A 24259-nucleotide genomic window follows, 5' to 3' on the forward strand; every position below is an offset into this window, starting at 1 on the left:
CCAATCGTCTCATCTCTCCTGCAATTTCCCCCCATATACATCAAAGCGCAAGCACTGTTTTAACGAACTGAAGGTCACACTTTGTCACGAGCCAGAGGGAGTCCCAGAGCTACGTGGTAGTCAAGTAAATTAAATCTCTAATTGATAATTTCTTAATTGAGATTACACTGAGAGAGCAATGGAATACTAATCAATTGAATGCACTCTCACCACCAGCTGTTCACAGAAAGATAATTAGATACATTCAGAACATTTGATTGGAAGAATAACAGCATAACCATTAACGATTTTATGATGAAATGGTTGTAATAGCAACCTATGAGAATTAACCACAGGAAATTAGTGAAAAACGTAAAAAAGAGGCCTGGAAAGTTTGCATCCCGTTAGAGTACATACGGCCTAAGTAAAAAGTTGCGTACAGCTCACGTTTAAAATTAAACTGAATAACAGTCTGAGGCCTGGAACGTGTTATGTGTGCCGTGGGGCATCACTCCAGAAGCAGGATGTTTCCTTCAGTCAGCCGTGTTACATATGTAGTGACTCAGTCAGAGAGAAGGTTCTTAAGGCACCTTCTTTTATTCTGCAAGTTGGGGAACCACACGAACAGCCACACAGCGAGGGGATCCACTTCCAGCAACAGCCCCGAGCTCCCGTCCCGGGCCCCTTTTTATCCTCCTGGCGTGGCCTCGTCCCGCCCTCACCACGTCCTCTTTCTCAAACCTACTAGCAGGTTCGCGGGCTTCCAGATCGACCCCTTCCTGGGCTTCCCTTTAGATCTCCCTCTGCTGATATGTGTACTGCCCCCTGCTGCCAGTACCGCTTCCCGTCAGGAGTCCACATTATTACACTACACATAGATAGCAGTGGCGTTTTGCAATGGCAATCATTGCCTTTGATTAACCTATCACGTGGTGTTTGATTGTATGTCCTTTTATAAAAATGTTGTCTCAATTGTGCCCTCGGCATCATCATCACAGGAAGAATCCATCGGAACTTTCACAGAGCAGTGGTTACAGCATGGTCCGTGGAAGGAGATGTCAAAGAGCTACTTCTGAAATCTCTTCAATTGACCTCTTATCCACACTAGGTTGGCTACGTATGATCCAAATGAAGTTCAACATATATACATAATAGGGGCAGAACATTCCCAATTGCCTTGCTACGGAGAGAAATGCTCATTTGGCATGACAGTCAAAGTGATGCTTCTCATATTCTGATGTTTCTCATTTTTAGAGCCAAATTGCTGCACATTTTGCCAAAACAATTGTTAAACCATATGCAATATGAACGTTATTATGTATTAGTTGGTGATCAGGCTAAGACAATTGACGCATTGCGCTTGAGAACGACGTTTAACGAAGGGCGGCTGTTCAAATTCCAACCCAGGACTTTGGCGGTGCCATCTCACCGCTCTGAACTCTGAGTCGCCCGGCCACATCGCCCGTCACATGTAGTCTAATATCAGTGTAGCAGACACATTGCACAATGCACACCCAAGTAGATCACTGCTTCCATACTCCCCCCCTCAATGGTCACTGCTCATGAGCAATATTCTGGGCTCTGTCCAAAAAGAAATCGATCAAGTTTCAACAACACATGTTTTAAAGTTCTAAGTGTTAAATGGCCAAACGGAAACTTAACACACCTGGCTTATTTTGTTACTGATTCAGATTTGTATTTATTTTTTACTTACTCCATTAGCAAAAGTTGTCAAAAGCACTAACCCTAGTCAGCTTCTCCTACTGCACTGATTACTTAATACAAGGCATGCGATGTTGTTTTCGCACAGTTACGTTTCCAACCATGACACTAGTCTTAATTTCAATAGCATATTCTGTCTCGTCCGTTTCTCTCTGCCTAAAGAGAGTTCGCATACAATTTGCATGATATGTACGTGCCGCGATTGTAAGGATTCATCTTAATCAATTATTCAATGAGCCATTACGTACCAACCAAACACATTCACACGTTTTGAATGCAGTGCATTGCAAACCAAGAATGTGCAAGTGGCCTCCGTTGCACTGAATTCCGATTTTGCATGCACACGCACACACAAATCTTTTGTAATATGTCCCTTGCTCCTTCTCATATTGCACGACTTTATTCCATCCATACGCATTTGCTTAAGCCGGCTTCATCACTCTCTATATTGGGTAACCATATTGGAAGTCGGAAATTTCCTGTCACCCTCCAGAGCTCTCACGTGCACTGCGAGCCGCTTGATGAAAATAGATACCAGGCATGAAGTCTGCATTAACCACCGCATACTTGTGGCAAAACGCGCAAACAAACAAGCACTGATAATATATGCATTGTCCTGGAAATTGATTGGCCTACACCGGAGACAGCTTTCTTTATGGCATTGTCTCACCACCAGTGTTAGACCAGAGAACGCCACAAGGCGAACAGCACAAAGACAATGCAAGTGTCAGAGTGCTTCCAGCTCGGGTCGAGACAAAGGTTTCTATTTGGTGTTTCGAACAACTTAAAATTTCCTGTTTTATTGCCAGAAAGGGTAAAAACCTATTCTTATTTTTCATCATTTTGGATACTGCCAAGAAATGTCCCCGTAGATAACCACAACCTTCACGTTCATTTGGTGTCTGGAACTGCACCCCTCCACGCCCCCTGCAATGGAAATGCGGATATCTGCCAGACGGCGTGATCGATTAGTGAAGTGATTCATTTTGGCCGAATAGGGAACCTAACTCGGAGAGTGATATATGGCTATCGCCAAACGCATTGTTTAGAGCTATTGCTATTTTTAATTTAACAGGTAATGGCCACTGAGCTATATAGCTTTTTTCAGAACCGACCTGGCCACAAATGATAGCTCAACGAAGTGGCTTATCATCATGTGGAAATTTCTAGCAGACAAATACTCTAAAAGCATGTTTCTAAATGTGGAGGGAAAAACCGGAGGACCCGGAGAAAAAGCCATGCGTCAATGGAGAAAACATGCAATCTCCAAATATACAGACGGCAGGGTCGGGATCGAACCCATTCCCTCCTGCATAACAGGCGGGGTAGTTAACATCTTGCGACCGTGGCGCCCAACTCAGGTTGGGCCCTTGTCAGTTTTTTCTCAGTTTTGTTATATCAACCCCAGCATTGCACCGCCACTGTTCTCGATTGTTAGACCCAGATCTCCCTCGTAAGAAAGGCTTTATGCCTCGATGATGCCTTCTTCATTTCTTATCTGTGAAATAACGCTGATGTTGATGATGATTATAATGTGTTAATTGTAGCAGTCCATGCCTTTTTACTCGTAGCTACATAGCATTAAGGTTGAATGATCACGCAAGCCAGCCCACCTTGTATGGAACAACACAAATAAGCGGACCACACACCTCCTTCCCATACCTGTCCCTCCACATGAAAAATGTAAAATTATTTGTGCCACTTCCCATCAGACACATGGCCTTGTGGGAGTGATATCTTTCAGACCGCATTTAATACAGAGCAAACTCTAACAACAACAACTAACGATTATACTTCATCATGTTTTATGTTTAGATTATTTTTAAATAATTTAAGTACATTTTCTTGGACTCTATTCAGGGCTGGAGCATAAGAGTCACGACTATGCCTCTTGCTCTTTGAGTCCTTCAGAAGGGAGAGACCCACAGTGACAACTGAAAATCCATCGGGCCTCTACTGCAACCCATCCACATCACTCCATCGCTCACCCTCGAATCCTTGTGGCCATCTCAGTCCCCCTCTGTTTTTAAGGCTTGGTTCACGCACAGAGCGATGGTCTGATCCAATAGACGTCCAGTTCGTACTCAGTGGTTCTTAGCACCCTCTGCTCCTTTACCTTCCCAAGTGACTCCACAATAAGACCCATATACTCACACAGAGATCCATAGACCCACGCACAGACCCAACGATTAACCCTACGACCCAAAGATTCACCATCATACCCATATCCTCACACAGAGGCCCATCGCCCTCCATAGAGACCCAAATATTAACACAGAAACCCATAGGCTCACACAGACACCATGGCAGGTGGATTGAGAGCTGCTAGGGACTGGGAGCCATGGTTTAAGTGTGTTGGTCACGGGGATTGACCATACTTCACCATGCTAGTCAGCGCGGGAATGGTTGTCTCACCTCTCGCCAAGACCTAACTGCTATGGGCGCTCCTATCCAGCACGAGAGCTACCCAGGTCTACATGATCATGGCCCTTGATGAGGCCAACCCTCAGTTGAAGAGGTCTGTTTTCAGGAAATAATTAAAAACCGTGCTTCACTTTCGCAGCTGCCACTCGCCGTGCGTTATGCCACGCGCCTGCAGATATCCGCTCGGTTGCCGCTCGTTTGCTCTAGCTTGAAGCGCGCACCTGGACCTGCGCGCGTTCAAGCGTGCGTTTGAGGGGGGCACACACTTCAGTGAGGGGCCCGATCTCACACGCGCAACTTCCTTCGACGGTGTGGGTTAATAGCCAACGTTCGTGCGGACGAATAAGAGTCAGATTTAGTCGTCGCAGATCAATGACTAGCATTGCTCTTGGGAATTTATAGAGCTTTTACAATCATTGCCTAATCGCCTATATCATAGATGACTCTTTGAAAGTTGTCAGACAGCGACATGAAACACGGCCCTTGGCAGGCTGTAAAAGCACAAAACAAGCTCGCTGGGGGTTTCATGTGTTTTAGCTTCCACCGCTATAAACATTGATTGGAGATTGGACAGCAATAGGGTTATGAGGTACTGAGTGCACGAAGCTAGCAGAGTGAGGTATTTGCTTACTGCACACGTAGTTTTCCACAAGCGATCACCGATCAAGATGTATCACCTGCAATGTATGCCTAAAGATATTGTGAATGTTTTTTATAGACTTAGCCAAGGCCGTTTGAAAAAAATGCCGTTTATTATTAGCAAAGTTTCTATTTTGCAGTTTTAACATTCTTCATAATGTTATGATGGTGTGTTCTGTTCTAATATTGCATATGGTAATATGTTAAGCAGCTAAATTCCAGTGTCGAGGTCTGCTGCCTACTAGAAGCTTTCAGGAGAGTGATCATGTAGTGTTCCTCCTCTTGCTCCCCTCCTCTGTTGAAGGAGCACAGGCTACAGTGATTTACTTTGTGGTCCACAGTTTGTATGTTGAACTTTTTTAGGACTGTACGGAGCCAACTGTGGTAATCAGAGTTTTGGTTGCAAGGACTACAGTCACTTGTGTCTTTGATTTTCCATTTATGAAGGAAACATGCGCATTGGCCTGTTGGTGTTCTGATGCAGTTACACCACCAGTGTCTTCGAGAAATGTCAGAGGCAGGTGATGCGATGTTTGGGTCTCAAATGAGGTGTTTATTCTGGTCGCCCGCATTGAGATTTTAGGATGGTGACAGCAGCGCGATCCCAGAAGGGGAATCGGGACTTGAGTCGGCAGCGAGGAACATTGTTGAGGTCTTGGTTGATGATGGGTACGTTGACATTGACAAGAAAACGAGTAAACTTCCTTGTAGTTTGCATGTCTCTTCGGGTATTTTTGTGGCAATATTTTCACCAGAACGGAGCCGGGAGATGCGTGTCAGTTTCAGTTTCTGGTTATGATGTGCATCGTGTTATTTAATTGTACATCTAGAATTTTTGTTTACGAGCTCCCAGACCAGGCTGATAGGGCAGCTGTTTACAGCACGTTATCTGAGGCGCCCCAGATCATTCCTGCAAGTTTTCTGTAGCAGGGCGATTCTTGAGCAAGTACATTTTATGTATGTTAAAAAGTGATAGTGCTAGGACCAGGCTTTGAGGGAGGCCATTATTCATTATTTTCTTCAGTTTCTGTCGATAACTCTAGCGTGATCGGTGCATCCCCACACAGGTGAGCAATACTCTCCCCATCGAATACACGAGGGTGAGCGGGGCAGCCTGAATCACAGAAGCCTAACTCCACGCCACAAATACAAATGAAGGCGAGAGATGAGCTATGGCCAATGTAAAAAATAAACATCTCATTCAGGACCCTACCACCGGACCTCCCGGTTTTAACCTTCTAAGCTGACAATGGTTGACCATCAACTGAAGCAAGACTGAGCTTGTCGCCGATGCGGCCACCTGATGTATAAATGGCACCATCACAGATTCGGCAGCCTGCGAGTGTTCGGCCACGAATCTCAAACCATCGACCGCATAAAAAAAAACACCCCACTGCTGTCTTCATTCCTTTAAAGGAGGAATGCATGAGATCCACTCTGCTTCTGAACAAACAATTGAGTGGATAACAAATCTAAAATTGCATCTTTAATCTGCTTCTATTAATCCATTCAAAAGAAGAAGATACTTCTCTTGCGGCTTTATTTACCAAGCGAGGTGTACCCTGGAAGTATGGTTGCTGAACATCGTCTTGCTTAGGTGTACTGTCGAATGGCATCTGATGATTTTGGCCAACTTCAGCAGCAGGCCATTATGCTAAACGGTGTCATATGCAGCAGAGAGGTCAGTCGTTGCTGTGCTGTTGATGCTGGACATCAGCTTCAATGAGGTTGGTGAAGGTCAGTTTCCACCAAGGGTGGCACAGTCTGGTTTTTTTACAATCGGGTTTAATTGTCTTTTTATATTAAACCTGATCATCTGAGATTGGGAGAAATCCGGTTTAATTGGTACTAATTGCAGAACCGTACTTCGCCAGCGGCCCGCCGGACACCACGCCTGCTTCCGCCCATTTGTGCAATTGACCCCATTTTCTTATTGAGTGATTTCCATCCGACCTGAAGAAGATCGCCATCAAGCTATTCAGCATGGCCACGTCGAGCGCGGCATCCGCGCGGAACTTCTCAACGATGGGCTTCATCCATTCCAAGCTAAGGAACTCACTGGTGCCCACAATTGTGGAGAAGCTCGTGTTCATCAAGACCAACCTGCCCGCATTCTACGACTACCCAGTGCTCGACGGCCCCGAGTATGATATCAGCACCGACTAGGAAGCAGCCTACGCCTATCAGAGTTTCGTATTCATTAAACCAGGTTTGAATTCCCCGAAATCGGGTTAAATTGTATTAAAGAAAAAACCTGATGCCTGCCGCTGGAAAAATCAGGTTTTTTCCACCCATGGTTTCCACAGCAGCTCTGACCACTTCAAAATCCGGCTTGTTCAGGAGGCAGGTGGCGGTCGATAATAATGAGGGAAAGTTTGGCGAGCATGACATGTCCCACTAGCTTGGAGGTGGAGCACAAGAGGGAGATTGGCCTTGTAGGCGGCAATGACTGTTGGCTTTTTTCCACACTTTCAGGATTTTTCCTGTCCTGTGCATGACAGTGAAAGAGGTTTGCAAGCCATTGCTGTCCATATAGTCCGATGTTCTTTAGGAGTTCAGGAGACATGCTAGCATACCCTGGTTCCTTGTTGGATGTTGTGGGCCTAAAGGCCGCTACCAGTTCAGTGACAGCGCATCGCCTTATTAGATCTGCTGCTTGAGGTAGTTGGCTCAAGGTGATGGTGTGTTGTTTACAAGTAATTATTGCATTACTAAACTAAACCTTTTTTTATTTAATCAGAAAAGGTCCACTGAGCTATAGTGCTTTTTTCAGAAGCAACCTGGCCACAAATAATAGCTAAACGAAGTGGCTTATCATGTGGAAATGTGAAGCTGCCAAATATTTTAAACGCACGTTGATTCTAAATGTGAAAAGAAACACTGGAGAGCCTGGAGAAAAATCCACCCAAATACAGTGAGGGAAAATAGTATTTGATCCCCTGCTGATTGTGTACGTTGCCCACTGAGGAAGAAATGATCAGTCTATAATTTTAATGGTAGGTTTATTTGAACAGTGAGAGACAGTATAACAACAACAAAATCCAGAAAAACGCACGTCAAAAATGTTATAAATTGATTTGCATTTTAATGAGGGAAATAACTATTTGACCCCTCTGCAAAACATGACTTAGTACTTGGTGGCAAAACCCTTGTTGGCAATCACAGAGGTCAGACCAGATTTGCACACATCTCAGGAGGGATTTTATCCCACTCCTCTTTGAAGATCTTCTCCAAGTCATTAAGGTTTCGAGGCTGACGTTTGGCAACTCGAACCTTCAGCTCCCTCCACAGATTTTTCTATGGGATTAAGGTCTGGAGACTGGCTAGGCCACTCCAGGACCTTAATGTGCTTCTTCTTGAGCTACTCCTTTGTTGCCTTGGCCGTGTGTTTTGGGTCATTGTCATGCTTGAATACCCATCCACGACCCATTTTCAATGTCCTGGCTGAGGGAAGGAGGTTCTCACCCAAGATTTGACGGTACATGGCCCCGTCTATCGTCCCTTTGATGCGGTGAAGTTGTCCTGTCCCCTTAGCAGAAAAACACCCCCAAAGCATAATGTTTCCACCTCCATGTTTGACGGTGGGGATGGTGTTCTTGGGGTCATAGGCAGCATTCCTCTTCTTCCAAACATGGCGGGTTGAGTTGATGCCAAAGAGCTCCATTTTGGTCTCATCTGACCACAACACTTTCACCCAGTTGTCCTCTGAATCATTCAGATGTTCATTGTCAAACTTCAGACGAGCATGTATATGTGCTTTCTTGAGCAGGGGGGCCTTGCGGGTGCTGCAGGATTTCAGTCCTTCACGGTGTAGTGTGTTACCAACTGTTTTCTTGGTGACTATGGTCCTAGCTGCCTTGAGATCATTGACAAGATCCTCCCGTGTAGTTCTGGGCTGATTCCTCACCGTTCTCATGATCATTGCACCTCCACGAGATGAGATCTTGCATGGAGCCCCAGGCCGAGGGAGATTGACAGTTCTTTTGTGTTTTTTTCCATTTGCGAATAATCGCACCAACTGTTGTCACCTTCTCACCAAGCTGCTTGGCGATGGTCTTGTAGCCCATTCCAGCCTTGTGTAGGTCTACAATCTTGTCCCTGACATCCTTGGAGAGCTCTTTGGTCTTGGCCAAGGTGGAGAGTTTGGAATCTGATTGATGTGTTGTATTTGACCCTCTCCCAATCAGAAAGATTTCTGGCTCCCAAGTGTCTTTTATACAGGTAACGAGCTGAGATTAGGAGCACACTCTTAAAGGGAGTGCTCCTAATCTCAGCTCGTTACCTGTATAAAAGACACTTGAGAGCCAGAAATCTTTATGATTGAGAGAGGGTCAAATACTTATTTCCCTCATTAAAATGCAAATCAATTTATACCATTTTTGACATACGTTTTTCTGGATTTTGTTGTTGTTATTCTTTCTCTCACTGTTCAAATAAACCTACCATTAAAATTATTGACTGATCATTTCTTTGTCAGTGGTCAAACGTACAAAATCAGCAGGGGATCAAATACTTTTTTCCCTCACTGTACAGAGAGAACGTGCAAACTCTAAATATACAGGCATCAGGGTCAGGATCGAACCCACGACCTCCTGTATACCAGGAGAGGTAGTTAACATCTCGAGGGGAGCTGCGACCCAGCGGTTAGTGTGCTGCACTATAATCCCGAGCAGCTAAAAAAAATCCCGAGCAGAGTTAAATTTCCAGCCATGGCTAACATCAGCGGTGAGTGATATCTGAACAGGTTCATGAACGTGGCTTTGTGATGCTGTCATTGTGCCCTGAGCGCCGAACCAACGTGTGGCTGCCATGCGTGGAGCTCCGATTGTAAGTGGACTGGCATCAGCGTGTCCTCACAGTAGGAAGCGTTGCATGGAGTGTCCACTGAAACTTTGTTATGCCCAGATTTTTGCTGGGAATGACCAGATTGCGTCTGAAAAAAGCGAATAGCTAAGTGTGCTTTACCTGGTAAGATAAAACATTATTTTGTTGTATTCGTATATATATTTTAAGTGATTTGTTTACCTTTCTTATACTTTGCACTCCTTTCATGTTTTTATTTTGTTTGTTGTTGTAACGATGTGGACCTGCCCCCTACTGGACATCTGATGAAAAGAGTTTTATAGCTCATCGGATTCCTCCAGTATCAATACAAAATGTAATTCTGACTGTAAATCTGGCTGAAACTTCTCACTTTGTTATTTGTTGATCACGGTTTGGCTCTCACCAGAAGTAACCACATCTGACCTGGTGTCATTGTATAATAGGAATGTTCTCTATGGGTGCCGGCACGTACGTGAGTTGCTCTGTTTAAGTTTTGTCGTTTTAACTTTTTTTTAAATCGCGATGTTATCGCAACTGAACCACCTTGTCTTGTCATGAGATGAAGAAATTTACCAAATGGACCTCTTACAGCGAGCCATGTCAGAGAACGGCCCGGGGAGAGAGAACGCATCTTCTCAGGTCACCTCAGAAGGCCGATTTACACAAGGCAAGGGCTGGCACAGTCGAATCCTTTAAAGCAAATGTAAAATACATTGGTTGTTCGAGTTAGGTAATATTTAAACTGGACCTTAGGCCGGTGACCTTATGAGTTTTACTGTAAACTGCCCCGAGATTCAACTTGCACACTACATCAGAGCAAACTCTGTTGCTTTGTGCTCGGTGTGTGCGCTTTATACTCTCTATAAAAAAGTCCTTGTTCTGTGTCACTCAACTCTTATGTCCTGGAATAGGCGCGAGTTAAATTAAGTACCGAATTTAATAACGGTTACTTTTGTGAGCAGTCAAAGGCTATCATATCATGACAACCGAGAGCCCGGTTTATTCACGGTCGGGCTGAACCCAGATTTCAAATCAGGGTCTCAGCCATGGGAGCTCAGTTTTCTGACATCGTATTCACTTCCCTGAGCCAGCTGGCCATCTCCTCGTGACTGCGTGTATTTAATGTTTTTGTAGTGTTCGACATCAGCTATGTTAACTTATAAATTCAGGTCATCACCGTGAAATTGTCAAAACCCATGGTCAATAAGCCTTCAACTTCAAACAGGGCTCATATGCAAAAACACCTATGCCTTGGACGTGATCAGCTAGCATGACAGGATATTTAGACGCACCGTGCACGTATGTTTTGACATCATATCAATGACAATTAGTTATGCGCGTGAGTAGTTCTGTGCGTGAGTTGTATATTAACTTTGTCAGGACATATTGCATTTTCAAATAAGAGTTAAATTGTTAGGAAATGGTATGTGAAAGCTTCTAGCGATGCAATAAACATTGTTGCACACGGAGGGCTCGATCAATACGTTGAAATTTGTCATATCTGCAACTTAACAGAGGCATGCATTTGCTGTGCGCTCTGCCGCTCGGGGTGGATAATATTCCTCATTAGGATGCACATCACGCGTGTATATCATAGCTGCGGGTGTAATGCAGAACAGCCTGCCCAATTATTCAGTCAGTCTCGCTTAATGACTAGTGTTGTATTTGACACTCTAACCCTCTCAGATCATTCCCTTGAGCATTGTTTCATTTAACATCTACACGAGATACTCTAGGTTTTTTTCATTTCAGTTTTATTTGAATTTCGTTTTTATTTTTTAAATTAGTTATTTTTTCCCTCCCCAAATTGTGCTGCTGTTGGACGTCATGTCACGTGCAGAAGAATCCTTGAGGAAATCTCGCAGCGTGTGTGCTCTGTATGGTCAGAAAAATATCGACAGTAGGGATTTTTTTAAACCAGGATTTTGCCAACAAAAACATTCTTACAAGTGGCCTGATTATCTCTAAAAATGGCTATGCAATGCAATCGTTGCATAGGGGTCAACATTTTTTTTTCAGGACTGGAGTTGATCCAAATTGAGTGTAAAACCAAATTTACCGATTCTTCTTTTTTAGTGCAGTCATCGGCTCAACGTCACCCATAATACTTTCGTAATGACGTCTGCAGCAATTCCCATAACGCAGTCAAACACTGAATCTAAAGCGTTCTCTATCTTGTGTAAATAATGAGATTGCTCTGCTACTTCCGAAGCAGGCTTCCGGCAAGAAACGTGCAGGGTGTGTATGATTGGCTTTCCAGTAGAGGAATCACCCGCTATAAATTTCCGCATTATGTATTTTTGCAGGCCATGGTGGCAAGGTGTTAACTGCCGACACTGACGCCTGCTGTATATTTGTAGTTTGCATGTTCTCCCTGTGGTTACGTGGATTTTTTTCCAGGCCCTTCAGTGTTTCCCTCCACATTTAGAAACATGAATTTTAGTATATTTGGCTGCTAGACATGTACACACGAATAGCCACTTCCTTAAGCTATCATTTGTAGCCAGGTCACCTTCTGAAAAAGAGTGATATAGCTCAGCGGGCCTTTCCTGGTAAAATAAAATAAAACATAATGGGACCTCCTTTGCCAAGTGTCAAAATATAAGAATAGGGTTTTCCCTCTTTTTTCTGGCAACAAAACAGGTGTTTAGATGTTTAAAAACTAAACTGTAACCTTTTACAAGGAATCATGTCTGCATTAACCACAGATACGTGTGGTGAAAATACAAACAAAAGACAATGCATATACTGTATCACAAGTATCTGTGGTTAATGCAGACATGATTCCTTGCAAAAGGTTTCAGTTTGGTGTTTTAACATCTTAACACATCTGCTTTGTTGCCAGAAAAAAGGGGACACCCTATTCTTATGAAAAAAAACTGTTTAAATATTTTAATAGTTTCGCTTTTACGTTGCTGATTAATTATGGAACATATTTGTTTATAGGTGTAATGTTTAGAATATTCAAAAAAATTGCGTGAACAATTTTTCGCACACAATCATGTCTAAGGGACATTAGAGTTCGCTTTTAGTAATTTTGGGTAGCATATCCCAGGAACCCGTATCCCTTACGTACAGCGGGGAATCGCTATATTCATGTTGATATTGCCAAATTAGCTACTTTATCAAGCAGAGGGGGTGACATATATCGAACTTGATACCTCGTGCTGTGTGCTTTCACTATTAAAATGTGTCAACAATCAAAATAAAAAAACGCAATTGTCCTCATCAGCCTTGCACATTTTTGTTTCCGCTCTGAGCACTGATATTGTAAAATATAACCAATCATTGTGCCTTTTTGCCGAACGAATACATTGTAAGGTCACACTCATTGCACACAGAGTGCTTTCCACAAATGAACGCGATACCTTGTTGATTTCATCAAAGAATGTAAATCATCAAGCAAACTCCAGTCATCCTCATAGTGGCTTTTGGCTGGCTATCGAACAAAGATGGTCACCGTATCGCGCGCTTTTGGATGCGCTTCTGCAGCTGTCAGGAACACTCTTCCTTTCGGTATTAGCAAGCCACTGGAGCTATGAACTTTTAAATCACCTAGATTGAAAACTCATTTCTTAAGAACTGCTTTTTGTATTTAGTTTGTTGTCTTTTCCCCCGCAAATCTGATTAGCACCGTTCGCCACATATGGTGCGAAATAATTTCAACATACGTAGATAATACCATTAAGGGAAGTGTTGCCGCAACAGAGCTCTGCGCGGTGGTGTGGCTGTGCGGCGGTGTCCGATTGAGCAGTTGGGATCATCGTTAGGGAGCACACTCAAAGTCCCAACAACTTGCTCACTCCCTTCCAACATCTCCAGTTTAAGCCCCCTCTCTATGCCAAAGGTGATTCCTCGCTCAATTAAGCACGGAGCTCTTGTTCATAGTCCCGAGACAGCGGTGTACACTCCGCATGCCTATGGTGGGTGCGAGTCTCTCCGTTGACTTCAGCACAAAGTGTGGTACTCATTGTCACGAAACCAGAGGGATAATCGGCTGAGTCAATCTCCAACCAGAATTTTGACTCAAGTGTTTCTGTTTGTGAGCCACCTGACCGGGCATCTGTGGGTTTGTATTATTCGTCTGCACATGACTGAATAATTCATATTCGCCCAGCGAAGCTGTGCAGTATTTTTATTTTATTATTCGTGTCTTTTGTGAGAATCTACAAACTCGATCATTGTGTGAGTAACATTTAATTAAATAAATGAGTAGAGTGTTCCTAGCATGGTTCTGAGTATTTTTATTCCTGGCTGTAAACATTTAATCATATTTAGAGAAAAAAGCACCACATTGGAAGCTGTCCAAGAATATATTCTTAGTTTGCAGGAGCTATCACTCCGTCTCATTTACTTGATACAGCTGTCGTGGCTGTGACTGTTCCACCTAAAGACGGAAGCTTGTGTTGCCTCCGAAACGTCGCGATTTTTATTTTATTTTACTTTTATTAATTTAAATGTTTTACCTACGTGACTTTACCGACAAAAACCTAAGAATATGAATCCTTGCAGTCACGAAAGCTTCAAATCTAGAACTTTCCAAGACTGTCTGCGTACACTAGGATAGTGCAGATTTTTGTAGTTTTACAAGCATACTTTTGGTTGTGAGAACAGTTTTATTTTTGCTGAGCTTAAACAATAATTGGAACATTTAAACTCTTGTACACATGACAACATGATTTGTTTGGGGTTATACGACTGCAACATCTCGTGACCTAACCCAAAAATCAATTATGAATCAAATTATTGGCTGCGAAGAGCTACAGCATGGAAAGTTGACGTGAAAAGCTTGACGCTTGTAGAGTATGGAATGGAACTTGCCACGGTGGCGAGATGTTAACTCCCTCGCCTGGTATACAGCAGGTCGTGGGTTCGATCCCGACCATGACACCTGTATATTTGGAGTTTGCATGTTCTCCCCGTGGTCGCGTGGATTTTTCTCCGGATCCTCTGGTTTCTTTTTTTCACATTTAGAAACATGCATTTATAGTATTTTGGGTGCTATGAATGTATACGTGATACGCCACTTCATTGAGATACCATTTATGGCCAAGTCACTCCTGAAAAAGATATACATATAGCTCAGTGGGCCTTACTTGGTGAAACGAAAATAGTTTTTAATAGTTTAACAGTGGCACAGCAGTTTGCGCACTGTGATTTGAACCTGGAAACTGGAATTTGATTCCCGACCCCCGGCTAACATCAGTCTTAATTTTTTCCCTTCACCAATCTGCACTGTCCAGCGTGGTTGAAATATGGTCAAACAACCATTCGATCAGCAGTAGATTGTCAAAAAGCCTGTAAGTTATTATTATTTTATTGTAAAATTATAACTGTTATTTTTTTGCTTTTCTGAACATGTCTATTCTTAGCACTTGCACACAACACATTGCAGTGGTAAAGGTCAATGCTGTAAGCAAACACAACTCATTATTAGATTCCTGGCCATGCGTTGCCCCGGGGAGTGTTACTTATTATCGCCGATTGCGTGCTTTGTGAGCAATGGTGGTAGAATACTGCCCGTAGGTTACATCTGCTACGGAGATTTTGATATAACGCCCAAACTGACAATTCAGGGCGGTATTACACAAACACATATATTTTTTTGTAGCCCAGAGATGGTAGTTATTGTTGCTACAGCTGGAGGGAAGTGAGTATCAGAATCAGAATATTTATTTGTACTGGAGGAATCCGATGAGCAATACAGTTCTTCTTCACAGGTGTCAAGTCGGGGCAGGTCAGAATGTTACAACAACAAACAATATAAAACCCGATCGGAGTGCAAATTATGATAAAACAGAATCAAATAACTTTAAAAATATACAAATAAAACACTAAACTATTTTTTCTTACCAGGCAATGTCAGCTATTCGCTTATTTTTCAGAAGCAACCACATATCATAGCTCAACGAGTGGCTTATTACGTGGAAATTTATAGCAGCAAAATTATCTAAATAATCTAAACGCATGTTTCTCAATGTGGAGGGAAAACCGGAGGAACCGGGGGAAAAAAATATCCATGCAACCATGGGAAGAGAGACTTGCAAACTGCAAATATACAGCAGGTGTCAGGGTCGCGATCGAACCCCCGACCTCCTGCAAACCAGGCGAGGTATTTATGCCACCATCACTGTCCACATTTGCCAAATAAAATAAATGTACCCTGAAAATTACTCAATTTGGATTACACACAGCAACATCGCCCCCTACTGTCAAACAACTGGAGACGATATCTATAGAACGCAGCAGTGCCTTTGTGATGGCTTCTCTGTGTCGTAAGAACAGCGTGACTACAACATGTACTCAATAATCACTATTATTATTAGTGATGTTAGGTTTGGTGATGGAAATCCTATCAGAACACAATTCACCGGTGTGAACAGCTGAATACGGAAAGGGCGTTTGAAGGTGGAAAACAAGAGACGCGCAGAATTAATTTTATGCATTCCTTCTCCCGGACGGCGCTGTGTAGGCAGCGCGATGGTCGATTTCACTGCAAAATACTCCACCATGGCAAGATGGGAATTGTGACGATGATAATAATAGCATGGACATGCATATGTTCTCAATTATGAATTATGACTATTATTGAGACATTGTCGCTGTTTGCTTTATTACACCGGCGAGCGCTTGTTGCTACATAAATGCTGAGTGCAGATTGAAGGCTGTGATGGTTTAGGACGGCCGAGTTCCCCTGGCGCGTATCGTAGTCACGATTATTTGTCTCTTGTAAACACATTTCTCATCTTCGCGTAGAGTTAGTCACAGACCCTTATTAACAATTATCACACGTCCCATTATCCCCCCTTTCATTGGCTGTTCTGTTGGCATGGTAGAGAGCGGCAGTGTTCCTCTGCTTGGCTCACTGCCTTTCGTTATCGCAAAGAAGCGTCAGGTTTTACACAAAAGACCGTCTCCAAGGAAACGGGGATAATTCCCTCTATTTATGGGCAAAACTAACATGGATTGACCTGCTGTACATGTAAACTAGACTACGTGTATAGCATGAGAAGTCGGCTGAACGTTAAAATGCACATGCCTTAAATCCTCGGACCTTATGTTTTGTGTTGGCAGTGCAAAGGCTCTCTTTCTGCCCATTCTCTAAATGAGCATGGTGTTCCACGAGGGAGAGATTTTAACTACCTCGCCTGGTATATAGGAGGTTGTGGGTGCGATCTTGACCCTGAGGCCTGTATATTTGGAGTTTGCGTGTTCTCCCTGTGGCCGCGTGGATTTTTCTCCGGGCCCTGCGGTTTTTTCCTCCACATTTAGAAACATGCGTTTAGAGTTTTCGGATACTATACATTTACAAATGATAAGTCACTTAATTAAGCAATCATTTCTGGCCAGGTCGGTTCTGAAAACAAAGCGCTATATAGCTCAGTGGGCATTACCTGGAAAAATAAATAATGATTTAGTTTATAGTTTAGAGAGCCCTGAGAGTTCATCTTCAACCCGGTTCGCCAGACAGGAAATCCCACGCTTCGGAGCTTGGTGTCACATGAACATCAACAGACCGTGAATCACTCCTGAAAACCACCTACTCCAGATATCCGTGGGGCACGTGATGTGGCATGGTCTGTAATGCTGCATTTTCACGTTCGTTGTAAAGGAGAACCGAGCCGTGCCGGGCAGTAACAGGTATGGCCTAGCACAGCTCGTCTCTCATTGCGACGCTTACACGAGCCTAGTGGCTCTGTAAGCTCAACCCCTCCACTCCGTCCCTGTCGTGGCCTCATCCCTTCCCGTATGCAGATGGAGAGAAGTGATTGCATGGAAAACAAATATTTAACAAGGTTTTATACGTGCCTAGGTTAGCTTTACACTATCCCAAGATAACATCTATTATTCCTGTAATCGATGCCGTGTCTGTTTTCCAAATTGATAGAGTGACATCAAGAAGGGTGGCCCGGCTTTAAGAGTGCAGCTCCCTTAACAAATGAACCTACGATTAGCATGGTTGGCTACCTACGGTGCGAAAGAGGTTCAACATACATGCAAAACGAGCCACGAGGCCCACTAAAAGCTCAGTAAGGCTGCAAACAGGCCAAGTAACCAGGCCAAGCCAATTTCCCCAATTCAAAAACTGTGCCACCTTGCTTTGAAGTAACCATCTGGAATGTAGCGTGAGCGACCCAGTAGAGAACGTGACATTAGAAGTCTCACACTTGCTTAGCACATGTTCCATTAATTACCATCTACAAAGACTAATTGGTGTTGATAATAACTAGATTTGATATACATTTAATTCTAATTGCTCTACATCGCAGCGTGTGTTTTACGTGGCGTACTGCGTCCTTGAGGGGTGCAAACGGCGGATTAGGAATCGTTCAGACAAACCAGAAACATCCCCTCTCTTGACTGGGCACGCTTGTGCCTGTGAGCGAGTTTGACTGAGCCGAGAGCTTGTATGTCTTGCACGTGTGCGCGTGTCCAGAAACGGGCGGGCCGACCTTCACCATCGCCAAATCCATTTGGCTGCTGTGGGCCCTCGTCTTCAACAACTCCGTGCCGGTGGAAAACCCACGTGGCACCACCAGCAAATTCATGGTGTCCGTCTGGGCCTTCTTTGCCGTCATATTCCTGGCCAGCTACACGGCCAACCTGGCCGCCTTCATGATTCAGGAGGAGTACGTGGAGCAAGTGTCCGGCCTCAGCGACAACAAGGTGAGGACACGCTGGTTCAGTCAGGGCTTTTATTCTTCTTCCTCTTTTTCTTGGCATACAGCTGATGTTAGATGCAGAGCAACAACTACAATTTCACATTCAGGTGGTTAAGCCCAGATAACCGCGTCCGGAGCAGCAAGCGGAGTGTATCGCCGTGATGTCTCCTTTGTATCTGTGGATCGGGGCATTGTGTTGTTATAGGTTGTATGTCCTGTTCTGGACGACTGCAGTCACACACTGGATAGAGTTTAAGTTTCCATTTGCGCATCAAATGGAAGATGGCAGCCTTCAGGCAGCCCACTCTGTTAAGTAAAAAATCACAATGAATACCATCGATGTGGCAACAGAACATCGATCATCGATCTCTTGGTCTCTAGAGCAACAACACAAGTTTGTTCGTACAACTCACACACTGTGTACAACTACAGGTGTGGTGATACAACTGCCCAGAGGATTCGATTAATTGTTATAATTGAAGTCGCGACTAAGGAGCCTGGTGGTTCGGCAGTTGGTTGCAAGTTCATATCTATCTCTCGGAAAGCTTCTTTTGAATGTCTCTGTGGATCGCTTTGGTGACAGCTTGTCAGACCTGACGCCCTTCTCATTCCGTGTTTTGGTACTTCATGTAATCTCTTTGTGGCCGTTCCATGTTTGTCAATGTTTCATTATTATTTATGAACACTTTTTCTCATGTAGGTCCTAGTTTACGAGAGCGGGTGACTGCTACAATTTGTACTAAATCAAATTTATTTTCATAGTCTGCAAAGGCTAGATGCAACGGATATTTTTAATTGATTGGTGTTTTCCAGAATGTTACGAATAGTATGTATGCGGTTGATGGTAGAAAACCCTTTCCTAAATCCTGCGTAACCTAATTAGTAACAAAAATATGTATTTTTTTAAAGCTAGTCTTAACTGATTATGATGAAAAGAAAACAAATATAAAAAATCACGCACGCAGCACACTTATTTTGCTACTGTTTCTAAATCGGTGCCTCGGTATTGATAATTAGGAGTGAGTCAGAGATATCTGAAGCACAATACATTCGTGTAAATGGTGGGAGAAATTACCCCAATACCGTATGCATCAAATAAAATAGACTCGCGATGCAGCAGCGAAAGCTTAACCACAGCCCGGCTCAAGGCCGAATCGACCGCCGTGCCAATGTACAACTATGACGGCCATGGTGGTGAACTGGGCTCGCGAGAATTCGCTCATTTTTAGACCGAGCTGCCAGCAGCTAAACTATTAAAAAAAAACATGTTTTATTGTACCAGGTAATGCCCACAGCCATATGCTATTTTTTCAGAAGGGACCTGGCCACAAGTGATAGTTCAACGAAGTGGTTTATCATTGTGTGGAAATGTATAGCAGGCAAGCCGGGGCATGCAGTAAAAGCCTCACCTGCGGAGCAGACCCCTCGCCTAACAGCAGAGAGCAGGAGGAGAAATCCCGCCACAAACGCTGACAGTGCTGATTAGAGAGCGGAGCTTGGGAGAATGTAGCTCGGGGCAAGTACGAAGCGTAATAAAGTGTTTCACGAGAAGCTTGACCCTGCTACCCCTCGCGTCGCCGAATCCAATGCATGAGCGGCTGAAAGAGAAGCCATATGCAGGGCGTGCAGCACCACAAATTGCTAAATATCCTGTGGATAACAAAGCAACCCTGCGTTAGTTTGCTGCAATCTGCAAGGTCGATGCAATTTTACCGTCCAGTGAATAATATCCATGCAATTCCAAATTAAATTGGCGTAAAATGGGAGATATTTTAGAACTTTCAATGTTTACAAATAACAAATGTGAAATTGGTAACCTTTGTTGTTAACACTCTTTTAAAAAAAAGAATAAAACGTCAAAAAACATTTAGAAGCCCAAGATATTAGGAAATGGAATTTGTTGCCCTCTTGCCCGACACATTAGCCTATAATGTGTCTCTAACAAAGCACTGTTAATGATTTAGAAACAAAAGATGTAGATTCCTAGTGGAGTATATTGATGAAATTTACATGACCACTTTAAATAAAACCACATGTTTCTAAATAGTTAGTTTTTTTATTTTATTGTTGACCCGGTTGTGACGAAATGCCATTTTTTTAAAATAAGAATTTATGCTTCACAATTGTGAAGCGTTGCAGATGGAAAATTATTGAGTGGAGTGAAAATTCTAAAGACTGTAGGGTATGCAAGGTTTGTGTTTTAATCATTTTCCCTAAAATGCTCAAATAGGCATTGAGGTAGTGCTCATCTACTGTGTGCAGCCCTGAGACAGTCGTTAACATTCTACAATGAGGGAAAAAAGTATTTGATCACCTGCTGATTTTGTACGTTTGCCCACTGATAAAGAAATGATCAGTCTATAATTTGAATGGTAGGTTTATTTGAACAGTGAGAGACAGAATAACAACAACAAAATCCAGAAAAACGCATGTCAAAAATATTATAAATTGATTTGCATTTTAATGGGGGAAATAAGTATTTGACCCCCTCTCAATCAGAAAGATTTCTGGCTCCGAGGTGTCTTTTATACAGAAAACGAGCTGAGATTAGGACCACACTCTTAAAGGGAGTGCTCCTAATCTCAGCTTGTTACCTGTATAAAAGACACCTGTTCACAGAAGCAATCAATCAATCAGATTCCAAACTCTCCACCATGGCCAAGACCAAAGAGCTCTCCAAGGATGTCAGGGACAAGATTGTAGACCTACACAAGGCTGGAATGGGCTACAAGACCATTGCCAAGCAGCTTGATGAGAAGGTGACAACAGTTGGTGCGATTATTCGCAAATGGAAGAAACACAAAAGAACTGTCAATCTCCCTCGGCCTGGGGCTCCATGCAAGATCTCACCTCGTGGAGTTGCAATGATCATGAGAATGGTGAGGAATCAGCCCAGAACTACACGGGAGGATCTTGTCAATTATCTCAAGGCAGCTGCGACCATAGTCACCAAGAAAACAGTTGGTAACACACTACACCGTGAAGGACTGAAATCCTGCAACGTCCACAAGGTCCCCCTGCTCAAGAAGTTTGCCAATGAACATCTGAATGATTCAGAGGACAACTGGGTGAAAGTGTTGTGGTCAGATGAGACCAAAATGGAGCTCTTTGGCATCAACTCAACTCGCCGTGTTTGGAGGAGGAGGAATGCTGCCTATGACCCCAAGAACACCATCCCCACCGTCAAACATGGAGGTGGAAACATTACGCTTTGGGGGTGTTTTTCTGCTAAGGGGACAGGACAACTTCACCGCATTAAAGGGACGATGGACGGGGCCATGTACCGTCACATCTTGGGTGAGAACCTCCTTCCCTCAGCCAGGGCATTGAAAATGGGTCGTGGGTGGGTATTCCAGCATGACAATGACCCAAAACACACGGCCAAGGCAACAAAAGAGTGGCTCAAAAAGAAGCACATTAAGGTCCTGGAGTGGCCTAGCCAGTTTCCAGACCTTAATCCCATAGAAAATCTGTGGAGGGAGCTGAAGGTTCGAGTTGCCAAACGTCAGCCTCGAAACCTTAATGACTTGGAGAAGATCTGCAAAGAGGAGTGGGACAACATCCCTCCTGAGATGTGTGCAAACCTGGTGGCCAACTACAAGAAACGTCTGATCTCTGTCATTGCCAACAAGGGTTTTGCCACCAAGTATTAAGTCATGTTTTGCAGAGGGGTCAAATACTTATTTCCCTCATTAAAATGCAAATCAATTTATAACATTTTTCACATGCGTTTTTCTGGATTTTGTTGTTGTTATTCTGTCTCTCACTGTTCAAATAAACCTACCATTACAATTATAGACTGATCATTTCTTTGTCAGTGGGCAAACGTACAAAATAATCAGCGGATCAAATACTTTTTTCCCTCACTGTAGCTTAGTTGGCCTTACCTGGTAAAATAAAAAATAGTTGATAATTGGTTTTTTACCCTTCTATCTGGCAACAAAACTGATGCCAAAAGGCGCCATCTGGTCCAACCCATGTGAGACTAGGCTCTAAGGAAAGCTGTCTCGGGTGTGGACCAATCAACTTCAAGGACAGTGCACATTATCAGAGTTATGTTTTTTTTGCATTATGACTGCAGGTATTGTGGTCTATGCAAACATGACTCCTTGTAAAAAAAAGTGTCAGTTTTGTTGCCAGATAGAAGGGTAAAAAAAACCAATTATCATATTTTTTACTGGCAAATGAGGTTCCAATGGGGTCAAACATAGTTTTTAGTTTATTTAAGAATTGGTTTTAACCTTTCTGACAATAAAACAGGTGTTAAGATGTTAAAACACCAAACTGAAACCTTTTGCAAGGAATCATGTCTGCATTAACCACATATACTTGTGGTGAACATGTAAACACAAAAAACATGCTCTGGTAGTATATGCATTGTCTTTGAAACTGATTGGTCTACACCAGAGACAGCTTTCTTTAGAGCCTAGTCTCAAACAGTGTTAGACCAGAGCACGCCAAAAGGCGAACAGCACAAAGAAAATGTTCAACGCAAGTACTGTGTGCGGTTAATGCAGACTTGATTCCTTGAAAAAGGTTTCAATTTGGTGTTTTAACATCTTAACACCTGTTTTATTGCAAGGAAGGGTAATACCTATTCCCTATTCTTATATTTTGATACTGGCAAGAGAGGTCAAATTAAGTTTTTAGTTTAGTTTGCTGGCAGGTTGGCATTTAAGCCTAGCCATGGCTCTGTGTGTTTTGCCATCAGCAATCTCCCAGCCTAAAATACCCCTCAGCCAGTGTGTCAGCGAGTGAGATGTGGCATTAGGGTCCCACCGTTTGAGCACAAGGGCCCAACTTTTGTGCTTACTGCCCCTTTTTGCTTGCTTCTGTCTCTCCCTTACAGTTTCAGAAGCCGGATCAGCAGTCCCAGACATTTCGCTTTGGCACGGTGCCCAATGGCAGCACGGAGCGCAACATCCGAAACAACTACCCCGAGATGCATGCGTATATGTCCCGCTACAACCAGAAGAACGTGGCCGAGGCCTTGCGTAGCCTTAAGAAAGGGTAAGTGCAAGTTGGAGCGGGAGGCAGTTGCCATAGTTACCCGGGTTTGTTGTTGCCCACTCACGTCGCTATAATAAAGACTTGACTTGTTTAATTAAAAGAAAAGGGTAAGTGCAGCGAGTCCATGCGGGTATCGAGCATTTAAGCCACAAGCTTTAAAGTTAAGGACTGGGAATTTGAGACCAGGTGGTCCCCCTCTTCCTGCAAAGTCCAAAAATAAGAGGGATGGGTGAAGAGGTTGCTGGTACGTGGGAGACAGGGACGGGGTTAAAAGAGGGGCGGACCCCTCGACAGACGAGAGGAGGCGAACCTCGGAGCAAAGGCAGACCGATACCCATGCGTGTATATTATTTGATTTGTAGAATGTTGCTTTACCCCCCCCTCTCCCCTGCCCGTTCTATCCCCGGTATTCCCATACTATGCTGATTATCCCCCCCCCTTCCCCACCCCCACCCACCCCATAAAAATCCTCACAGTTCCCCCTACGCGGGATCCCCCTCCCCCACGTGATTGGGACTAACAGCACCCCCTCCCCCCGAACGATTTCACCTGTCCTAATGACTCTGTCCTCGACGCGCCGGGCAGAAATTCCCGTGGATTTTTTTGCCCCCCCCCCCCGTCCCCACGCTCGCCAATTGAACAGCGACAACGTGTTGTACCAGGCCCATGTTTTTGTTGCAAATAAAAACAATCAAAGGGGGCTAAGTTCCGCTGAGTCTAAAGCATGGAGGTGCGACAAAGGTCTTGCACCTACCTAGAACCTCTTAGAAAGCTCGCTGTGATCGCTCCGTTCCGCTTTGCTGAGCATACAGGAGAAGTCTGAGGTTCACGGGCAGCCGAGGATAGCGGTAGCCTTCCAATGCCACGAAGCGTAGAGGCTTTGGAGAATCAGGGTGAAAGCGAAAAGCGCCTATTACCCTAGGATCCCGAATTCATTTTGTGATGCTGCATAACGGCAGCGGTGCGCAAGCACAATAACAAAAAACACGCAAAAGTTA

General features: G+C 43.8%; 1 protein-coding gene across 1 annotated transcript in view; it reads left to right on the forward strand.

The window, feature by feature from the left end:
* Window positions 1-24259, forward strand: part of LOC133353671 (glutamate receptor ionotropic, NMDA 2C-like) — a 280052-nt gene that overhangs the window by 238276 nt on the left and 17517 nt on the right. Inside the window, exons 10-11 of the mRNA XM_061570100.1 lie at window positions 18026-18255; window positions 23101-23261. Coding sequence (XP_061426084.1) covers window positions 18026-18255; window positions 23101-23261 — 391 coding nt within the window. The remainder of the gene's footprint in view (window positions 1-18025; window positions 18256-23100; window positions 23262-24259) is intronic.

The sequence above is a fragment of the Lethenteron reissneri genome, chromosome 44 (genome assembly GCF_015708825.2).
Source record: "Lethenteron reissneri isolate LAM-NWPU_2019-01 chromosome 44, ASM1570882v1, whole genome shotgun sequence".
Classification (NCBI taxonomy): domain Eukaryota; kingdom Metazoa; phylum Chordata; class Hyperoartia; order Petromyzontiformes; family Petromyzontidae; genus Lethenteron; species Lethenteron reissneri.